A 22,004-nucleotide genomic window follows, 5' to 3' on the forward strand; every position below is an offset into this window, starting at 1 on the left:
CAAATCATTGATACATATTATGAATAACTGGGGCCCAAATACTGATCCTTGCAATACCCTACCAGTCACAGCCTGCCAACGTAAGAATGACTGACTCGCTTATTCCTACTCTGTTTTCTGCCTGTTAGCCAATCCTTAATCCATGCCAGTGTATTACCTGCTATCCCATGTGCTTTAATTTTGTTAACCAACATTGTGTGGGGGTCTTTATCAAAAAGCCTTTTGAAAATCCAAGCATACAACATCCACCAACTCCCCTTTATCAATTCTGTTAATAACATCCTCAAAAAAATCCCAACAGGTTCCTCATACATGATTTCCCATTCATAAATCCATGTTGATTATGTCCAACCAGATCATTATTATCCAAGTTTCCATTTATCACATCTTTTATCATAGATTCTAGCATTTTCCCTACTAATGTAAGGCTAACAAGTCTGTAGTTCCCTGTTTTCTCTCTATCTCCCTTCTTAAATAGTAGGGTGACATTTGCTACCTTCCAATCTGCAGTGACCATTCCAGAGTCTATAGAATTTTGGAAGATGGTCACAAATGCACCCACTATTTCCGTAGCTGCCTCTTTCAACACTCTAGGATGTAGAATATCAGGTCCCAGGAACTTATCAACCTTGAGTCCATTAATTTTCTCCAATACAAACTTCTTACTAATACTATTTTCCTTCAATTCCTCATTCTCCCTAGTCCTTTGGATCTTTAATTCTGTATTTTCCTCAGTGAAGACAGTCATAATCATTTCTTCTCTTAGCACCCCCCCTCCCACCCACAAAATAAACCTCATGAGATTAGGTGGCAAGACGAGACCTTCCCTCTCTAATCAGTTACCCGTTTTTCCCCCCTACTAATCTTATCCATTCAGCTTAAAGAACTCTGGTGTCAAAATTCCACTTGGTTTTAAATGAAATTAGAAAGAAGAATGAAACGGTCTGTCTGCCCTTTATTTCACTTCCCCGCCTCAGCTCTAAGTCATTAGCACTGAGCGTTTGTAAATGTCGATAAAACATCGGTAAGGTCATTAGCTGGTTTTTTTCTTTTTGAAAACTAAAATAACATACATCCTGTTTGGCTTTCTCCCATCTCCTTTGCATTCCCCTTCTCTGTGACTTGTATCCACTGTTGGCAAATTTGTTTCTAACATAAGAAATGTTTTAACAGATTACTGTTTTCACAAAGCAAAAGATATTTAACGTTTGTCTCTGAACATATTGTATTGGCCTTTGCTAGCACACAACTTAGGAAAATTAGGGAATATTAAGATGGACTAAAGAATCATTTACAAAAAAAGAAACAATTGGGTTTAACTTTTGTGCCCATGGATGATATGATTAACTGTCAATATTCTATTGCTTTTGTATTTAATTGTAAACTACAGAGCACCTTACACTAAAACTTTGCTAGTTAATATTTATAATATGTCTAACACACTGATGATTGAGATGATTTATTACCGCCACTTTCTTTTCTATAGCAAGGAACTGGTGGTGCAAAAAGTAAAAAGAAAGCCTGGCAGAAAAATAAAGGAACCAAAAAACCTGCTAAATCCAAGAAAAAGAAACAAGCCAAAAAGAAGGGAGTAACACAGACAACACAGCAGCAGCCAGTGGAGCAACAAAAGCAGAAACAGAAGCATAGTCAAGCTAACGGCTCAGTCGTGGCAGGCAATGTATGAAACGTTGCTATTACTTCATCTTTAAGATATCCAAACTGTTTGAGAATTTGTAAAGGGTGTAAAGCTTGTGTGAGCCCAAATAGTGCAGAGCACTCCTTCAAGGGGCACCTGCGAGTTTTGGCCTTGCTTTTAGGCAAACAATTGTGTGCAAATGCACTTCGCTGCAACCTTGAATCAGGGTCTAGATATGACATGGCAGTGAGTTCCAGCAGAAATCAGTGTCTACTTTCATCATTGTAATAATCTGTTCCCACTAATGAGCCTGGAACTTGAGTAATGCTTATTCAATTCTGAGTAGCAGGATAATGAATGCAGCTTGCAGAGCTGTAGGGGAAGATTGTTTTCTACAATGTGAGCAGGCAATGTATTTGGTTCCTTTTACATTATCAATAGTTGGGAATAGAAACAGGAAATCAAAGAATGCAGAGGCATTCTGTATAAGAAAATTATTAGCACTCTACAAAAATGGTGCAGTGATTATTTAACGGACAGAATTTTTATAGTTACGGGAGTGGGGAACTGAAAAGGCACATTAATGGGACAAGATTTTATATGTAGAAATGTACTTGCCTGGAACACTAAATTAAGGTGTAGTTACAACAAGTCAGCATGATTGAATAGAAATATGTATAATTTAGTACCGGCAGAATACAATAGAGTCACTTCTAGAAAATTACCTCAGGTTAATTATCTACTTGTTCTCTTAGTAAATCTGCTAAAGATTGGTTAATATCTTCAGATCAAGAGTGTTGGAATTGTTATCCCTCAGCCCTTGCCAATGCGACCTTCAAAGTCCAGGCAACTTTGGTCCATTGTATCTTATTTGCTGGTTTGTCTTGTTTGAATTTTGAGAGCCTAGAGGTTAAGGAAAAGCTGCTCTTAGGATTTGTCTACCAACGAAGTGACAGCACAAAGTCACAAAACTCAGATCTGTTAGTATCAACTACTTGAGATGTACATAAATTAATGGAAGCATGTATTTAAGTTGTATATGTGGCCCTTGGTCTGTGCAGCCAAAAATTTTGGACACCTGCTTTAGTTTATGCAGCTTTTGATTTTTGAGCTGTTGATGTTGAGTTTTTAGATCAGAAATATGAGCTGCGAGCATATGGACTTTCTGGGCTGAGTTATTGTCCAGGCACATCAGATTTTAGTGACCAGAAACATACAACAGTGCCTTTGTTCCACTTTTAGTTTGATTCCAGTGATTTCTTTTTACCTGATCTTGGGATGTGGATTTAAGAACTCTATTGCTCTCTAATAGAGAGAGTATTTTTGCAGCTGTAATCTGTCACAGGGTAATCACTGTGAAAATGATCTTTATTTTATATAAAGCTTTTTGTATATTTCTGTATAGGTGCATTCAATATTTTTATTCAACGTGAATTGTAACTTTAAAACAATACTAAGGTCCAATGTTCTCTCTGGCTGTGTAGGTGTTTGTCAATCGGGAATATGCCATACAGAAGACAAACAGACCGCACACACACAGCAGTCCCTTTAAGATGTGTGGCTGCACAGTAATTTTAAAGGAACCACATAGTGCGAGAAATGGGCCATGCACGGTGAAGGAAATTATAGGGAACATTGCTAAGGACACTGCTAATTTTTTTAATGCTGAATATTTTTAACTGAGGATATGCAGTGGCAAAAGTCAGAGGGTATTGTAGAATACTGTGTACATTCCTGTGTACATTCCAAGTGAGGCAACTTCATATTCAAACATGACAAAACCAGTGACACCTAAAGCAGTTTTATGTTTTCAGAAGTGCTGTGAAAGTCACCATGGGTTGGATTTAATACCATGTTGAGGGCCACTTAATTCTGAAAGCACTGTAGCAACAATAACTCTTGGACCTGTTGCTGGGTTTTGCTGCCCTTCATATTAACAATGGTTCATGTTGGTCTAAAAATTAGCAAAGCATCCCACCAGACTATTAAATACCACAAACTTGCTGAATAGGTTAATTGCATAGATTGAAAATTTTCTACGACCTGCATGATGTAGCAATTACTTTTTTTTTTCATAAACTGATGGGCTAACCTAGTTGGAGGCAGGAAATAGCTTTCACCAGCCCCAAGGAAATAGCTATTACTTGTAAAGGTTAGTTTCCTCCAATATGGAAGTCAGCTGCTTTCGTCAGTGTTCTGTCCAGGATAGTGCGTGTTTAGTAAGATAGAAATTAATTAGTAGAAAGTCCTCTAGATGGCAGCATTGCACTCTATCTGGTGTTTCTAACAAGTATATAATAGAGGCTGGCAACTTGAGGTTCACTGCCCATTGCCATCTTTAAATCAGGTGAAATATTGGTTTTGTTGTAATAGGATTTCAACTCTCATCCAGCCAAAAAATCTGCATTTTTTTCCTGCCTACTTGATTCAAAATGATTTCCATTGTTTCCAATAGTGATCATTGAAAATCATGCCAAATACTTTTTTAAATATTGTGGTAGTGACATTGCATCATATTGCTAATTAGTTTTTTTTGAGACAAAACATTGGCTGGGACTAAATTAACACTGTGCATCAGAGTAATCACGCTAATGGAGCCATGATAGAAGAAATAAAATCGGTTATCACACCTATTCTTTCTCTTGTGTTAATACAAGAAACTTTACCTTCTCCTTTGTACTATAAGTTTTATAAAAAGTACAGATGAGTGGACCTGACTTTTGTACTTCTACAAATGGGCTGATCTGATCGGAAATTTATCTCCTGGATCTTTAGATAGTGTTGAGAAAATATTAGCAAAGATTAGAAGGGTAAGAGTTGGATAGGGCAAGCTGGATGAAGGCTCTTCTCACAATCCTACATTCTTCTAAGCATTGAACATGAACACTCTTCTGTTTATTCTGACAAATAAATGCTGACACAATTCTCAAAGGATTAAATGAGAGCTATTTTCTCATCTGTGCAATTGACAACATGCCAATTGTATTGATCTGACTTGAAAGAGTATTACATAAATCTATACAACTGTGGACGTTTAACACTTTATCTGGAATTTTATCATGCAAGTATATATAGCCAAACAAAAAGATAGACAGCATTATTTAAGATTGAAGGTCAAAACACATAATATGTATCACACAGTATCACACTATGTTTACAGTGCAGAAGGAGGCCATTCAGCCCATTGAATCTGCACTTTGAAAGAACATTCCACCTAGTCCCACTCCCCTGTCTTATCCCCGTAACCTTGCACACTCTCTCTCTGCAGGTAGCAATCCAGTTCTCTTTTGAATACCTCGATCAAACCTACCTGCACCACCCTTTCAGGAAGTTTGTTCCAGACTCCAGTCGCCCTCTGGGTGAAAACATTTTTCCTCACATCGCGTTTACTCCTTTTGCCAATTCCTTTGAACCTGTGCCCTCTAGTTCTTGATGTTCTTTTGAGTGGGAACAGTTTCTCACTATTTAGCCTGCCCATAGCCCTCAGGATCTTGAATACCTCCATCAAGTCTCCTCTCAACCTTCTTTTCTCCAAGGAAAACAGTCCCAACCTTTCCAATCTATCCCCATAGTTACAGTTCTTCATCCTGGGAATCATTCTTGTGAATCTTCTCTGTACTCTCTCCAGTGCCTTCATATCCTTCCTCAAGTATGGTGTCCAGAACTGGACGCAAAAGATGAGGCCTAACTAGTGTCTTATACATTTTCAACATGACCTCCTTACTCTTGCCCTCAATGCCCCTATTAATAAAGCCTAAGATACTATATGTTTTATTAACTGCTCTCTCAACATGCCCTGCCATCTTCACTGACCAATGTACATATACACCAAGGCCCCTCTGTTCCTGCACCTCTCTCTTTTATTTCATACTATCTCACCATATCTTTTCTGCCAAAATGAATCACCTCACACTTCTCTGCATTGAACTTCATCTGCCACTTGCCTCCCCAATCCACCAACATGCCTATGTCCTTTTGAAGTTCAAGACTATTCCCATCACAGTTGACAACATTTCCAATCTTCATATCACCTGCAAATTTTGAAATCATGCCTTGAACACCACAGTCTAGGTCATTAATATATATCAGGAAGAGCAAGGGTCCCAACACTGAACCCTGAGGAACTCCACTACAAACCTTCCTCCAATCTGAAAAACAACCATTTATCACTGCTTTCTCTTTCCTGTTGCTCAGCCAATTTCTTATCCAAGTGCCTACTTTCCCTTTTATTCCATGATCTAAAATTTTGCTCAAATCTTTTGTGTGGCACTGTATCAAATGCCTTTTGAAAGTCTATGTACACCACATCAACAGTGTTTCCTTTATCAACCTTCTCTGTTACTTTCTCAAAAAACTCCAAAAGTTCAACATGATTTTCCCTTGATGAACCCATGCTAGCTTTCCTTAATTATCCTGCACTTGGCTAAATGATTATGATTTTATTCTGTACTATAGTTTCCAGAGATTTCCATATCACTAGTCAATCTGACTGGCCTGTAGTTGCCAGCTTTATCCTTGCACTCCTTTTTGAGCAAGGGTGTAATATTTGCAGTTCTCCACTCCCCTGGCACCTCCCGTGATTAAGGAAGACTGGAAGATTATCAGTAGTGCCTCTGCAATTTCCACTCTCACTTCCCTCAGTACCCTTGGATGCATCTCATCCAGTCCTGGTACCTTATCTATTTTAAGTAAAGATAGTCTTTCCAACACCTTCCTCTTGATTGTAAGTTCTTCTAGTGTACCAGTAACCCCCTCTCTCACCTCGACCTGGGTAGTAAATTCTTCCTGTGTAAAGACACATGCAAAGTACTCGTTCGACACTTCCACTTTCTCTAGCCTCCACACACTAATATGTTGCAGATACATTGTCATAAATGCAGGTGAAAAGAGAAGAGTGAAACATCTGAATGTTTGCTTTAATGGGCTGGGACAGGAAAGGCAACTAGTAAATTCATTGCCATTCTTATTGAAGAATTGTAGATTTTAAAACTTCCTACTTCAGCTTTTAGATCATAAGTTCTTAGCCTTGCTTTATTTTGCAATTTCCAGATTTACAGCCTTTAGTCGAGCATAGAAATTTCAGCATGAATATGTAGCTTTTGGATATAGACCGATATTTTAATTTTTGCATTCCAGGATCCAGCAAACCGAGACGAGGATGAGGATGATTTATCAGATAAAGGGAGTGATTCTGAGGAGGAGACAACCAACAAAGATTCCCAAAGTGAGAAAGATGACGATAGTGACAAAGAAACAGAGCATGAAGAGAAGGACGATGAAGCAGTGAGTAATGACATGACAGTAGTAAAACCAAAGTACCATAATTCTGCAGTCGACCCAATAAATGCCCATTTCATTCTTGAGATCCAAACAAAATGTGTGAACAAAATCAGTCATTGTTTCTTTTGATTTATTAAATGATGGTTTGCACTGGTACACATGTAGCTGTACTTAGGTTTTAGATCAAGGTACTTACATGTACCAGTGACTTGTGGCATAAAAATGGCAGCATGAAGCTTATGCCTGGAATTACTCAAAGCACAAACTTCTATTTGTATGTCTTTATGAAGTAGAAAATCTTCCCAGGGTGCTTCACGGAAGCATAATCAGAAATAAACAAGCCTCATCAAAATAAAAAGGAGCTAAAATGGTTAAATTAGGAAGGTGGGGCTTTATGAAACTTAATTTGTTTTCCCTTGAGTTTAGAAAATTTCGGCTTTTTATTCGTTCATGGGATGTGTGCATTGCTGGCAAGGCCACTATTTATTATCCATTTACAGGATTATGCCCATCCTAATTTGTCCTTGCAAAGGTGGTGGTGAACTGCTGCCTTGAACCGCTGCAGTCCATGTAGTTATAGGTACACCCACAGTGCTGTTAGGGAGGGAGTTCCAGGATTTTGACCTAGCGACAGTGAAGGAACGGTGATATATTTCCAAGTCAGGATGGTGAGCGACTTGGAGGGGAACTTGCAGGTGGTGGTGTTCCCATCTATCTGCTGCCCTTGTCCTTCTAGATGGCAGTGGTGGTGGGTTTGGAAGGTGCTGTCTAAGGAGCCTTGGTGAATTCCTGTAGTGCATCTTGTAGATGGTACACACTGCTGCGACTGTGTGTCAGTGGTGGAGGGGGTGAATGTTTGTGGATGTTTTGTCCTGGACAGTGTCAAGCTTCCTGAGTGTTCTTGGAGCTGCACTCGTCCAGGCAAGTGGGGAATATTCCATCACACTCCTGACTTGCGCCTTGTAAATGGTGGACAGGTTTTGCGGAGTCAGGAGGTGAGTTACTTGTCACAGGTCCCCTAGCCCCTGACTTGCTCTTGTAGCCACAGTATTTATATGGCTAGTCCAGTTCAGTTTCTGGTCAATGATAACCCCCCAGGATGTTGACAGTGGGGGATTCAGTGATAGCAATGCCATTGAACATCAGGGGGCAATGGTTAGATTCTCCCTTGTTGGAGATGGTCATTGCCTGGCACTTGTGTGGTGTGAATATTACTTGCCACTTGTCAGTCCATTTGATATGGACATGAACACTTATTGCAGTGAACATCCCCACCTATGATGGAAGAAAGGCCTTTGAAGCAAGTGAAGAAGTTCGGCCTAGTATACTGCCCTGAGGAGCTCCTGCAGCAATGTCCTCAGGCTGAGATGGTTGTGCTAAGTGTGACTCCAGCCAATGGAAAGTTTTTCCTTGGATTCCCGTTGATTTCAATTTTACTAGGGCTCCTTGATGTCATACTTTGTCAAATGTTGCCTTTATGTCAAGGGCTGTCACTGTCAAGTGCCCTCGGGAAATCAGCTGTTTTGTCTATGTTTGGACTAAGACTGCAATGAGGTAGATTGTGGCATTGTGGCAATGTCACTGAACTAGTAATCCAGAGGCCCAGGCTAATGCTCTGGGGGCACTGGTTCAAATTCCACCACGGCAGCTGCTGGAATTTAAATTTGATCAATGAATCCGGAATTGAAAGCTAGTCTCAGTAATGGTGACCATGAAACCATCATCGTTTGTAGTAAAAAAATCCATCTGGTCACTAATGCCCTTTATGGAAAGAAATCCACTGTCCTTACCTGGTTTGGTCTCCATGTGACTCTAGACCCATATAAAGTGGCCTCTGAAATGGCCTGGCTATGATGAAAGAATATATATTTTTAAAAATGAGGCCCGGGGCCAAGTAGAACCCAAACTGTGAATTGGCGAGCAGATTGTTATTGATTCCTTCCATCACGTTGCTAATGACTGATAGGGTGGTAATTGGCTGGATTCATTTTCTCCTGCTTTTAAAATGATAAAATGTTCAACGGGGTGGATACAGAGAAATAATTTCCTCTGTAAAGTTCTCGTTCACCCTCCTGGTGGATGTTTATTGAGGAGAACTGACAGAAGACCCCATTATAGGCTACTTGTTTAATCAGCGAGGGAATAATTTGTGTTGTGTAAACGGGGAAGAAGTAGATATCAAAATATCTTGAAAGCTGAAAACAAAATACTGCGGATGCTAGAATTCTGAAATAAGAACAGAAAATGTGGAAAAACTCAGCAGGTCTAGCAGGGTCTGTGGAGAGAGAAACAGTTAACAGTCTGTATGACTCTTCAAATTCTCCCAAATTATCTTTAGTAATTCGGATTAATAACAAAGTGATGGGAGGTGTCATCAACAGTGCTATCAAGCGGCCCTTCCTCAGGCACTTTACAGCCTTCCAGACTGAATATTGAGTTCAACAATTTTAGATCATGAACTCTCTCCTCCATCCCCACCCCCTTTCCGATTTTTCCTCCTCCTTTTTGTTTTTTCCAATAATTTATATAGATTTTTCTTTTCCCACCTACTTCCATTATTTTTAAGTGTATTTCCATCCATTGTTTTAGCTCTACCTTTTAGCCTATTCCGATCCCTTCCCCCCCACCCCACCCCCACTAGGGCTATCTGTACCTTGCTCGTCCTGCTTTCTACCCTTAATTAGCACATTCCTTTGTCCTTTTGTCTGTGACATCTTTTGGTTATCTCCATCTATCACTGGCCCTCTATCCAGCTCTTCTTGTCCCCCCCACCCTTTATACCAACTTATATTTCACCTCTTTTCTATCTTTCCTTAGTTCTGTTTAAGAGTCATACGGACTCGGAACGTTAACTGTGTTCCTCTCCACAGATGCTGCCAGACCTGCTGAGTTTTTCCAGGTATTTTTGTTTTTATTTTGGATTTCCAGCATCTGCAGTTTTTTGCTTTTATCTTACTCAGCAATAGCCTGCTCTTTGACTCTCAGCTTGGGTTCCGCCAGAGCCACTTGACTCCTGACCTCATTACAGCCTTGGTTCAGACATGGACGAAAGTGGTGAACTTGAAATGAAGTGAGAGTGGCTGCCCTTGACATCAAGGCAGCATTTGACCGAGTGTGGCATCAAGGAGCCCTAGGAAAACTGAAGTCAATGGGAATCGAGGGGAAAGCTCCTGCTGGCTGAAGTCATATCTAGCACAAAGGTAGATGGTTGTGGTTGTTGGAGGTCCCGGGACATTGCTGCAGAAGCTCCTCGGTGTAGTGTCCTAGGCCTCACCATCTTCAGCTGCTTCATCAATGACCTTCCTCTCCTCCACCACCCTCATAGGGTCAGAAGTTATGTTCACTGAAAATTGCATAAAGTTTGGCACCATTCACGACTCCTCAGATATTGAAGCAGTCCAAGTCCAAATGCAGCAAGATCTGGACAATATCCAGGCTTGGGCTGACAAGTGGCAAGTAACATTCATGCCACACAAGTGCCAGGTCATGACCATCTCCAACAAGAGAGAATCTAACCATCATCCCATGACATTCCATGGCATTACCATCACTGAATCCCCCACTATCAACATATTGGAGATTACCATTAACCAGAAACTGAACTGGTCTAGCCTTATGGATACTGTGGCTACAAGAGCACTCAGTGGCTAGAAATTCTGCAGCAATTCCCAGACTCCCCAAAGCCCATCCACCATCGACAAGGCACAAATCAGGATTGTGATGGAATACTCTCCACTTGCCTGGATGAGTCCAGCTCCAACAACACTCAAGAAGCTCAACATCGTCCAGGAGAAAACAGCCTGCTTGATTGGCACCCCATTCACTCCCTCCATCACCGATGCACAGTGGCAGCAGTGGGTACAAGATGCACTGCAGCAGCTTACCTAAGTTCCTTCAACAGCACTTTCCAAACCCGTGACCTCTACCACCAAGAAGAACAAGGGCAGCGGATGTATGGGAACACCACCACCTGGAAGTTCCCCTCCAAGTCACGCACCATCCTGACTTGGAACCATATTGCTGTTTCTTCACAGCCACTGGGTCAAAATCCTGGAACTCCCTCCCTAATAGCACTGTGGGTGTGCCTACACGGCATGAATCGCAAAGGTTCAAGAAAGCAGCTCATCACCACCACCAATTAGGAATGGGCAATAAATGCTGGCCCAGCCAGCAACGCCCACATCCCATGAAAGACTAAATTTAAAAAAACGTATAAATGTAGATTGCTAAAGGCCATATGTTTGAAAGTGTAAACCTCCCTGTAACTTTATTATTGTTTGATATGGATTAACAGAGATTGTATCTACAGCCTGTGGTCTGTTCTTAACTTCTGTTGGCTCTGAGTTCCAAGCAGCCATGTTCAAGACAAGCTTTTCATTGCCACTGTTTTTTTTAATGTTTTTTGCCAACATTCACTTCAAAAGAAAAAAATAGTAACTTAAAAGTTTTGCAGGAGATGATTGGCAGCTCTGATCTCTCTATATGCTGGTCCCATTTCAGTGATCATTCGGAAACGTTGGAATGAGATATGTTCAATTATTCATTTGGACTGAAGGTTAACTGGAGTCAAGACATTGTTTGGAGAATAAAACCTTTTAACTGAGCTCCAGTGGCAATTAATGCAGCATATAACTTTAATTTTTTAAAGGCCCTTCAATCCCTTCCTCGCTAAAGAAATTTGAAATTCTAATTGTGAATATTAAAAGACCTTTTACCACTGAAGTAACTTTTGAGATGCATTCACATTGCATGAAACAGCTTTCCATTAATGCTACACCACTGTAAATAGGATCCATAGTCGAGCAGAGTTTGTCACTTCCAGGGAGAGCCCTTTTAACTTCTTCAAGTTTTAGTTTTGACAGTGAAATTATATTGTAGTTCCACTGTAACTGCAGAAGCGTGGAAATGTTTTAAATTACTTTAAATCGGGAGGGGAAGGGAAGTTGTGCATTATTTTTCAAATTTGAAAAATAATTGATTTGTGGGATAAGTTATTTAGGATGTTCATTTCAGTCAATTGTATAGATCAGCAGTGTCCAACTTTTTTGCATGAGGGGTCACATTTCAATTTTTTTTCTCAAGGTGCTTGTGAGCCAACTTTGGAAAGTAAGGCATTAGAAATTTATCTATTAATCAAAAAATGTGCATTTTTTATGAACAAGCTTCAAATGGGAAGACAGTTTATTAGCTTAATTTATAGTCACAATGTTGAACATTGATTTAGTGAGATACCTGGCATTGCAGGTGCTGTGGCTACACCAAGGTGGTGGGTGATTCCTAAATGACCTGACACTTCTAAAACAATTGCCCATTATGCATTTGATACCTATGCAGAAGATCAAAGAGGACACTATCAACTGACTGTTCCCACCCCTCCAGCAGTCAGTTTCCCCCTCCCCCTTATTCCAGCAGGCAGCCCCTCTCTCGCAACCTCTTTTTTAGCATCCCAAGCCTCAGGCTGAAAAAAACGGAGCTCTGATTCAAAAAGTGGGTTTCCTTTTGGCTTGTTTACATCTCTGGGTGCACTGTTCAAATCCATGTTTCTAACTCAAAACTGGATGGAGCTGAAATGCATGACCTCCCTAAGGGAGGGTCTGTTTCTTAGATGTGCTTTTGGGACACTGCTGAGTGGAGTATTGCCATTTTTAGCTGCAAAGCTTTTAGTTTTGAAATGTGACCTTAATGAGTAAGAATCGTGGACCAGCTCAGGCTGAGCACTGACGCTCACCTTCCCACTGCTTGCTGCTCCTCCAATCACAGACTGCTTCTCTCCCATTCTCACTAGTGAGTCTTTCAGCAGCAAACATCAGAGGGAAAGAGCCTGAGATTGGAGGAGCAGTTCTTTTCAGAATCTGTCACTTCCACTTTCCCATATTTTGAACACTGGTCTGTGGCTGGATAGAAACTCTTGGTGGGCCAGACACTGATCCAGGGGGCTGTATGTTGGATGACCCTCCAAGAGGTGCTTTCAGGAGACAACTAGACATGTTTTTGGAGTGAGATTGGGAGGCTTTAATGAGGAAGAAGGTAAATGGGATAGGGATTGAACAGGATATGCTGGTTGGGTCTAATAGTTATTTCCTGATTCAAAAATGTTATTAAACCTTGGCCAGAAGAGTGCTTGTGTTTCCTGATGGTTTGAATCTTGGGTCTAGTCGGAAGGTAGTAGAATACAGTTGGACTCAAAGACCCTGGTTGGAAAAGAGGGAAATCAACTTGTGCATACCTGTTGGACAGTATCATGGATATGGGTAACGACAAGATGAGGGTCAACTGTAGTGTTACCTGTGGCTGAAAATCCTGCCATCACTCGGTGTCAAAATTTGAGTAAGATGGTAGGAACAGGAGTAAGCCATCCAGCCTGTCGAGCCTGCTGCACCATTCAATTAGATCATAGCTGATCATCTACCTCATCACCACTTTCCCACTCCTTTTCCATGTCCCTTATTTGCAGCTGCTGCACAGGCTTGGAAGGGAAGAAAATAACCTAGATCAGGAGTAATAGAAGCTTCTCAACTTAAATGAAAAACCAATTCAGAATGATCTGAATTATGTATAAAAATCTACATGTTCTTATCCATATTGTAGGTGAAAGTTATGATTTTTAATGCATTTCTTCTCAAATAGGAGTGGGAAGCACTACAGCAAAGTATCCAAAGAAGAGAGCGGGCCCTACTTGAAACCAAATCAAAGATTACCCACCCAGTTCATACTCTCTACTTTCCTGAGGTTCGTGCAAAATCTGCATTGATCATCTGTATTATATATCCTGTTAGAATGCTGAGATTCAGTGCAGTGATTTGGCTGTACCATTTGAATACATACATTGAGCGGGGCTTCTCTGTCGTTGCACTACTAACCACCTGCACAGATGGATTCCTAAGTATATTTCATTTTTGTGTTTGCACGTCAGACACATGCAGACAACTTTTTATTTGAACTTTAATGAAGTGGCTGTAAGATCAATGAATCGAAGTGGTGAAGACTGGGAAGAGGATAGAGAAAGATGCTGCCTCCAACAGTGCAGCAGGAAGTGAAATAGCAAGAATACAGAATCAATAATTTGCATTTATGTCATGTCTTTAATTGAGTCATTACGGCACAGAAGGAGATCATTCAGTCCATTGAGTCCATGCCAGCTCTGAGAGCAATCCTATCAGTCCCATTCTCCTGCTCTATTCTCATAGCCCTGCAAGCTTATTTCCCAAGTGCCCATTCAATTTCCTTTTGAAATAATAGATCATCTGCTCATCCGCTACCCTTGAAGGCAGTGAGTTCCAGATCATTACCACTTGCAACATAAAAAGTTCTTCGTCACATCTGCATCCCTTGCCCAAAGCCTTATATCTGTGTCCTCTAGTCCTTGGACCATCAGCTCATGAAATCAACTTTTCTTTGTCTTCCTTATCTAAAATGGTCACAAACTTGTACACCTCTTATCAAATTTCCCCATAATCTCCTTTGGTCCAAGGAGGGTATCAGCATTTCTGTTTCACTGACATTGCGAACCTGAAGTTGTACTGTGGATCCCAGCTCCCTAGGAATTTGTGTTTTACAGTAAACTTTTCTTTGTGACAGGAAAAACAAGAGTGGTGGTGGCTTTACATCGCAGACAGAAAAGAACATGCATTAATATCAATGCCATATCATGTATGTACTCTTCAAGAAGAAGAGGAGGTAAATGGTTTAATTTTTTAAAAACGCCGTTGGTGGTAAATACTTTATAACATATCAAATTATGTGGGTCTCAATGGATTCCATAAAGTAATGTTGATACCAGATTTATAGAGGCTAGTGTTCATTGTGCTGTTGTTATACTTTTTTTTAATATGTGCAGTTCAGCATAAGTTGTGAGTATGTAATATCTCAGTTCATAGACAGCTTTTTAACTTCAGAGCATTATTCTGTTAGTTATTTAGTAATACAGAATTTTTGAGTATTGATGAAAAAAGAGACGTGTCTCTTTTTTTCAGCAATACTCAGTTGTTCTGTTATTTTGCTCCAATTTCATGATATAAAGTGAGATGGAACGTAGAAGGAATGAGAGGGGTCAGGTTAGAGTATTGGGGATTTAGAAAGCTTCTTTCAACCATTAACATTTGTCTGTGAAACTGGCTTTTTTTTTAACCTTTAAACTCAAGCATAGAAATCTGTTCCTTGGAAAGTAATGTTTTAGTAACATTTTGTGGGACTGTTTATGTCTACACAAAATGGATGTGTTTTATTTATTGAGCAGATTTTTTTTAATGTCTGGGAAGAGTTAATTGGTTTCATTGAATTAAAAACTGTGAAACAATTAATTACTTTCATTGATTTTAAGCATTGTGATAGCTTAATATTATATCTGGCTCAGCAATGAAAGATGAAAATCAGTGTTTGTCCTTTATGTAGATATGGAACACCAAATATGGATTATTAAGTCCTACATGTCTTCTACACTTAATGATGCTCTAGAGTTTATTTTTAACCCTGTCTCATTTTTCTCCCAGATTGAATTGAAATTCTCAGCACCATATAAACCTGGCAATTATCAATACTCTGTGATCCTGAGATCTGATTCATACATGGGTTTAGATCTAATCAGGCCATTAAAGGTAAAAGAACATTTTTCTATGTTCTCGTCTTTCTGTAGCTACTTATCTGTGCTCCAATAGACAATTTCTGTATGGCTTCCGATGCCTGTTCTACCTAGTAGATTAACTCCACTGGAATTAAGCAGTCATAGGATGAAATGTACTGTGTAGCCCAGGATTTGCAATCTCTAATTTCTCATTGTATTGCAACAGCCATAATTAATACAATAAGCAAAAGCCCAATCTTTCTAGGTATGTGACAAGTTTGCATTTTGATGTATTTTATTGTGACTGGGAATCAGCAGCAGTGGAAACACCTGCCTCAATGTAATATTAATTTGAGTGTGATGGATATGCAGGCGGGTTCTGCCTTTTTGGCATGGATACTAGACAAAATACAAGTTTAAAATGAGCAGCCAGAGCTGGTGAATGGTGGTAAGTTTACTTAAGAGGAGGTTATATAGTAATATAAAAGTGGTTTTATTTTCAGTATGCCTGAAGCCACTATTTTGTTTGTTTCTTCTGTAGGCACGTGACTCCATGAGTCATTACGCCAAATTATTATTTTCTCCCAACACCCCTACTGGCAGCAAGGAGTGTTAAATGGTATTTCCTATCTGATATGTTTGGAAGAGGGATGTCAGACTGCATAAGGCAGTCTACCCTCTGATATCCACACAGCTACATCTGTAAATAGGTGAACATGCTGCAGTTTGCCTGGCAAAATGTCCACTCCTGATTCCAATGGCGCTGTATTAAAGAGACATGTCAAGGTGATTGAGCCGCCAATATTGCCATGAGATCTGCTGTACCTACCAAAATGCTTACGCCTATTTGTGCAGGCCATGGCATGCCTAACTGGTGAACATGGTTAACTGCCTTCCTGGAATCTGGGTTAGCACAGAGGCAGAGTCATCTGCAGATACCTTGCAGGGACCATAATGTACAACTGGGCCTGAAACTGATTACACCTCCTTGCAGGAATCTTGTAATGCTGACCTGTGGAAATGGTGCCACAGAGACCATCATTCTTCATAACCAGCTCTGGCAGCTCTTTGACAACAAAGAGGGCTGTGTCTTGGGCGGCTCCATCACTTGCCTACGGACTCATAATTACACCTTAGGTTTCCTTTCCCTTCAGATATGGCTGTCTTTACTCAAGTCTGTACAACTTCAGTCTTGAACATGACATAAGAAATAGGAGTAGGAGTAGACCATATGGCTCCTTGAGCCTGCTGTGTCATTCATTGTGGTCATGGATGATCTTCAGCCTCAACTGCTGATTTCTGCTTGCTCTCCATATCCCTTGATTTCCTGAGAGACCAGAAACCTATCCCATCCCAGCCTTGGTCCTGCTCAGTGTTGGAACTTGCACTATTCTCTGGGTTAGAGAATTACAAAGATTCACGATCCTCGGAGAGAAGACATTTTATCATCTTTTAAGCCCTTAATAATCAACCCCTTATCTTGAATCTGTTCCCCCATATTATAGATTCCCTAGCCAGTGGAAACAACATCTCCATGTCTACCTTGTCAACATACGAATTAGGAGTAGAGTTGGTCCCTCGAGCCTGCTCTGCCATTCATTAAGATCATGGCTGATCTGATTGTAACCTCACCCTCTCGTTTCGGCCTACCCCCAATAACCTTTCACCCCCTGTCAATCAAGAATCTATTTAGAGCTGCCTTAAAAATATACTTCCACTGTCTTTTGAGGAAATGAGTTCCAAAGACTCACAACACTTTTGAGAGAAAAAAATTCCCCTCATCTCTATGTTAAATGAGCGACTCATTTTTTAAACAGTGACCCCCCCACCTAGTTCTAGATTCTCCCACAAGAGGAAACTCTCCACAACCACCCTGTCAAGACCCTTCAGGATCTTAAGGGTTTCAATCAAGCCGCCTCTTACTCTTCTAAACTCCAGTGGATACAAGTCTAACCTATCCAACCTTTCCTCATAAGACAAACCCGCCCATCCCTGGTATTAGTCTAGTAAACCTTCTCTCGAATACTTCTAATGCATTTACATCTTTTCTTAAATAAGGAAACCACCACTACCCAATACAGATGTGGTCTCACCAGTGCCCTGTCCAACTGAAGCATAACCCTCCCTACTTTTCCCTACTTTTGTAATCGATTCACCTCGCAATAAACGATAACATTCTATTAGCTTTCCTAATTACTTGTTGTACCTGCATACTAACCATTTGTGATTCATGCACTAGGACACCCAGATGCCTCAATCTCAGAACTCAGATTTCTCACCATTTAGATAATTTTTTTTTCTTCCTGCCAAAATGGACACTTTCACATTTGCCCACATTATACTCCGTTTGCCAGATCTTTGTCCTCTCACTTAACCTATCTATGTGCTTTTGTAGCTTCCTTATGTCCTCTTAACAACTTACTTTCCTACCTATATATGTGTCATCAGTAAATTTAGCAACCATTTCTTCAGTCCCTTCATCCAAGTCATTTATATAAATTGTAAAAAGTTGAGGCCCCTGTGGCACACCACTTGTCACATCCTGCCAACCAGAAAAAGATCCATTCTGCCATCTCTCTGCTTCCTGTTAGCTAGCCAATCTTCTATCCTTGCCAATATGTTACTCCCTACACCATGAGCTTTTTATTTTCCACAATAACCTTTGATGTGGTACTTTATCAGATGCCTTCTGGAAATCTAAGTACAGTACATCCACCAGTTCCCATTTATCCACAGCACACGTGATTCCTTCAAAGAACTCCAATAAATTGGTCAAACTTGGTTTCCCTTTTTCAAAACCATGTTGACTCTGCTTGATTGCCTTAAACTTTTCTAAGTGTCCTACTATAACATCTTTAATAATAACTTCTAACATATTCCCTATGACAGATGTTAGGCTAACTGGCTGGTAGTTTCCTACTTTTTGTCTCTCTCCCTTTTTGAACAAAGGAGTTACATTTGCTATTTTGCAATCTAATGGAACCTTCCCTGAATCTAGGAAAAATTAAAATCAACTATCTCACTAGCCACTTCTTTCAAGACCTCAGGTTGAAGTCTATCCAGACCTAGGGATTTGTCAGCCTGTAGCTCCAACTATTTCGTTTATATCATTTTCTTGGTGATTGTAATTTTCCTGAGTTCCTCCCTCGCTCCCATTTCCTGATTTACAGCTATTTCTGGGATATTACTTGTGTCCTCTATAGTGAAGACCGAAGCAAAATACCTGGTCAATTCATCTGCCATCTCCCTACTTTCCATTATCAATTCCCTGGATGCACTTTTTATAAGACCAACGTTCACTTTGTTAACTCTTTTCTTATTTAAGTATCTATAGAAACCCTTACTATCTGTTTTTATATTACTTGCTAGCTTTCTCTCGTACTCTAATTTTTCCCTCCTTCTTAATCTTTGTCATTCTTTACTGTTCTTTATATACTTTCCAATTTTCTAACCTGTCACCCAGCTTTGCGCAACGTTATACTTTTTCCTTAAGTTTGATACTGTCTTTAACTTTTTTAGTTAACCACAGATGGTGGGCCCTCCTCTTGGAACTTTTCTTTCTCATTGAAATGTATATATTCTGTGTATTCTGAAATATCCCTTTAAATGTCTGCCACTGATTCTCTATTGACCTATTCCTTAACCTCATTTGCCAGTTCACTTTGGCTAGCTCCACCCTCATGCCCTCATAATTACCTTTATTTAAGTTTAAAATATTAGTCTTGCATGCACTCTTCTCTCCCTCAAAATGAATATAAAATTCAATCATGTTACCACTGCTACCTAGGAGTGCGAGCCTTCACTATGAGGTTATCAATTAATCCCTTCAATATTCAGGTTCCAACCCATCATCCTGTAACCATGTCTCTGTAATGGCTATCAGATCATACTTATTTATTTCTATTTGCGTTATCAGTTCATCTGCTTTGTTTCAAATGCTAGGTGCATTTAGACACAGAGCCTTTAGTTTTATCCTTTTATTATTTTTGTAGCATCCAGCCTTATCTGCTGATTTACTCTTAGATTTGTACTCTGTCGCTTCCTGTCATGGCCTGTTTATCATTTCCCATATTAGTACCTTTCTCTCTCGTCTTGTCTCTACTCTTTGGTTTACCACATTTTCCCAGATTTATTCCCTAGCTCCCACTATTTAGTTTAAAACCCTCTCTACCTGCCTAGTTATGTGGCTCGCGAGGACACCAATCCCAGCATGGTTCAGGTGTAGACCGTGCCAATGGTACAGAGCCCACTTTCCCCAGTATTGGTTCCAGTGCCCCACGAACCAGAACTCAGTTCTCCCACACCAGCCTTTGAGCCACGCATTCATTTCTCTAATCTTATTTGTTTTATGCCAATCAGCACATGGCACAGGTAATAATCCAGAAACTATTACCTTTGAAGTTCTGCTTAATTTAGTGCCCATCTCCTCATACTGACCATGCAGAACCTCCTTCCTCATCAGCCTATGTTGTTGGTACCTATATGGACCATGACAACTGGATCCTCCCCCTCCTACTGCAAGTTCCTCTCCAGCCCTGAGAAAATGTCCCAAACCTTGGCACCAGGCAGACATTAGCCATCTAGACTCTCGCTCCTTGCTACAGAGAACAGTATCATTCCCCCTCACTATACTATCCCCTACATTCCTTTGTGCTCTCCCTGCTTGAATGGCTTCCTGTATCACAGTGCCATGGTCAGTAAGCTTATCCACCCTGCAGCACCCACTCTTATCCAAACAAGCTGAAAGAACCTCAAACCTGTTGGGCAATTGCAGAAGCTAACACTCCTGCATTCCTGCCCTCTGGATCACCTTGCTCTGCTTCAGTCACATCCTCCTGTCCCTGACCACCTTCCAAATCAGAAGATCCCATCCTAACGGGTGTGACCTCCTCCTGGTACAAAGTGACCAGGTAATTTTCCTCCTCCCTGATATGTCGCACTTCTGCAGCTCAACCTCCAGCTCAATGACTCGTAGAAACATAGAAAATAGGAGCAGGAGTAGGCCGTTCGGCCCTTCAAGCCTGCTCCGCCATTCATTATGATCACGGCTGATCATCCAACTCAATAGCCTGTCCCCATATCCTTTGATCCCTTTCGCCCCAAGAGCTATATCTAACTCCTTCTTGAAAACATACAATATTTTGGCCTCAACTACTTTCTGTGGTAGCGAATTCCACAGGCTCACCACTCTCTGGGTGAAGAAATTTCTCCTCATCTCAGTCCTAAATGGGGTACCCCGTATCCTCAGACTGTGAGCCCCTGGTTCTGGACTCCCCCACCATCGGAAACATCCTTCACCTCTGTGCTGAAGCTCCTCAAGCCGCAGATACTTACTGCAGATGTGCTTGCCCTGGTGAGCAGGAGCTCCCAAGTCCTGCAGCCATGAGATATCACTTTCCCTGCCATACAATTTGTTTTAATTAATTACTTTATTCAGTTATTTATTTTCTTATATACATTAATCTCATCACAAATTCCTGTGGTATTTTAAAGCTTAGGAATAGAACAGATCTTGACCACTTACCAGATACTCACCAAACTGCTAGCTAGCTTCCCCTTTAGTAGAGCAAGAACCAGTTCCTACAGGGTGAAAATGTTAGAAAAAGCAAAGAAACACCTCCCTCCCCATCTCACTGAACTTCCTCAGCTCACCAAACATTCACCTTCTGCTGAGGTCCTACACTCACTGCTGGTCGCATTGAGAATGTCTGAATTTATATGTTCTCAACAAAGGGACTAGCTGAGCCGAGGTACAGCATGACCAGTTCAAGCTAGTTTCCTTAATTAACTATTTTAGCTGCTGCCAGTGGAGAGCTTCTATCTCCCTGCTTAGGTCCCTGGATGAGACTTAGAATTTAAATAGTACTTGTGGTTTAATGTTAAATACAAACAATATTAGATTTTTAGAAAGATATTTAAGTTTCCCTCAGCTCACCAAACTCTCTTATTCCATTGAGGTTGCACACTCAAGGCCCTTCAGAATCTTGTGTGTTTCAAGATCACCTCTCATTCTTCTAAACTCCAGAGAATCCAGACCCAGTTTACTCAGAGTCTCATCCCAGGAACCAATCTTATGAACCTTTGCTAAACGCATGCAATGCAAGTATATCCTCTTAGCTATGGAAACCAAAACTACACACACTATTTGAGTTGCAATCTCACCAAAGGCCTGTACAATTGTAGCAAGACTTCATTATTCTTGTACTCTAATTCCTTTGCAGTGAAGGCCAGCATGCCATTTGCCTTTTTAATTGCCTGCTGTATTTGCATGCTAACTTTTTGTTCCTTGGCTAAGATTGGGTTGAGATGACTTGAGAGTGCAATCTTACAGAATGTTTATCTCCTTGTTGTAACACTCACTTTTAACTGGCCCTGTTCTTTTAAATTTCTCTTGTCCATAAGCTTCTGCTCGTACTAGCCTTCTGCTTAGATCATCCAAACTTGCAACTATCTATGTTAGTGAGCTGTTCCAGGAAAACTGGGTGTAAACCAACAGCCGTTCTTGCGTATTCCCAATGATGTTTG

General features: G+C 40.6%; 1 protein-coding gene across 1 annotated transcript in view; it reads left to right on the forward strand.

Moving 5' to 3' along the window:
* The window catches only part of sec63 (SEC63 homolog, protein translocation regulator), a 104,316-nt gene that overhangs the window by 78,789 nt on the left and 3,523 nt on the right, over positions 1-22,004 (forward strand). Inside the window, exons 16-20 of the mRNA XM_041188564.1 lie at positions 1,487-1,681; positions 6,776-6,922; positions 13,547-13,648; positions 14,498-14,596; positions 15,409-15,513. Coding sequence (XP_041044498.1) covers positions 1,487-1,681; positions 6,776-6,922; positions 13,547-13,648; positions 14,498-14,596; positions 15,409-15,513 — 648 coding nt within the window. The remainder of the gene's footprint in view (positions 1-1,486; positions 1,682-6,775; positions 6,923-13,546; positions 13,649-14,497; positions 14,597-15,408; positions 15,514-22,004) is intronic.

The sequence above is a fragment of the Carcharodon carcharias genome, chromosome 5, assembly GCF_017639515.1.
Source record: "Carcharodon carcharias isolate sCarCar2 chromosome 5, sCarCar2.pri, whole genome shotgun sequence".
Taxonomy (NCBI): Eukaryota; Metazoa; Chordata; class Chondrichthyes; order Lamniformes; family Lamnidae; genus Carcharodon; species Carcharodon carcharias.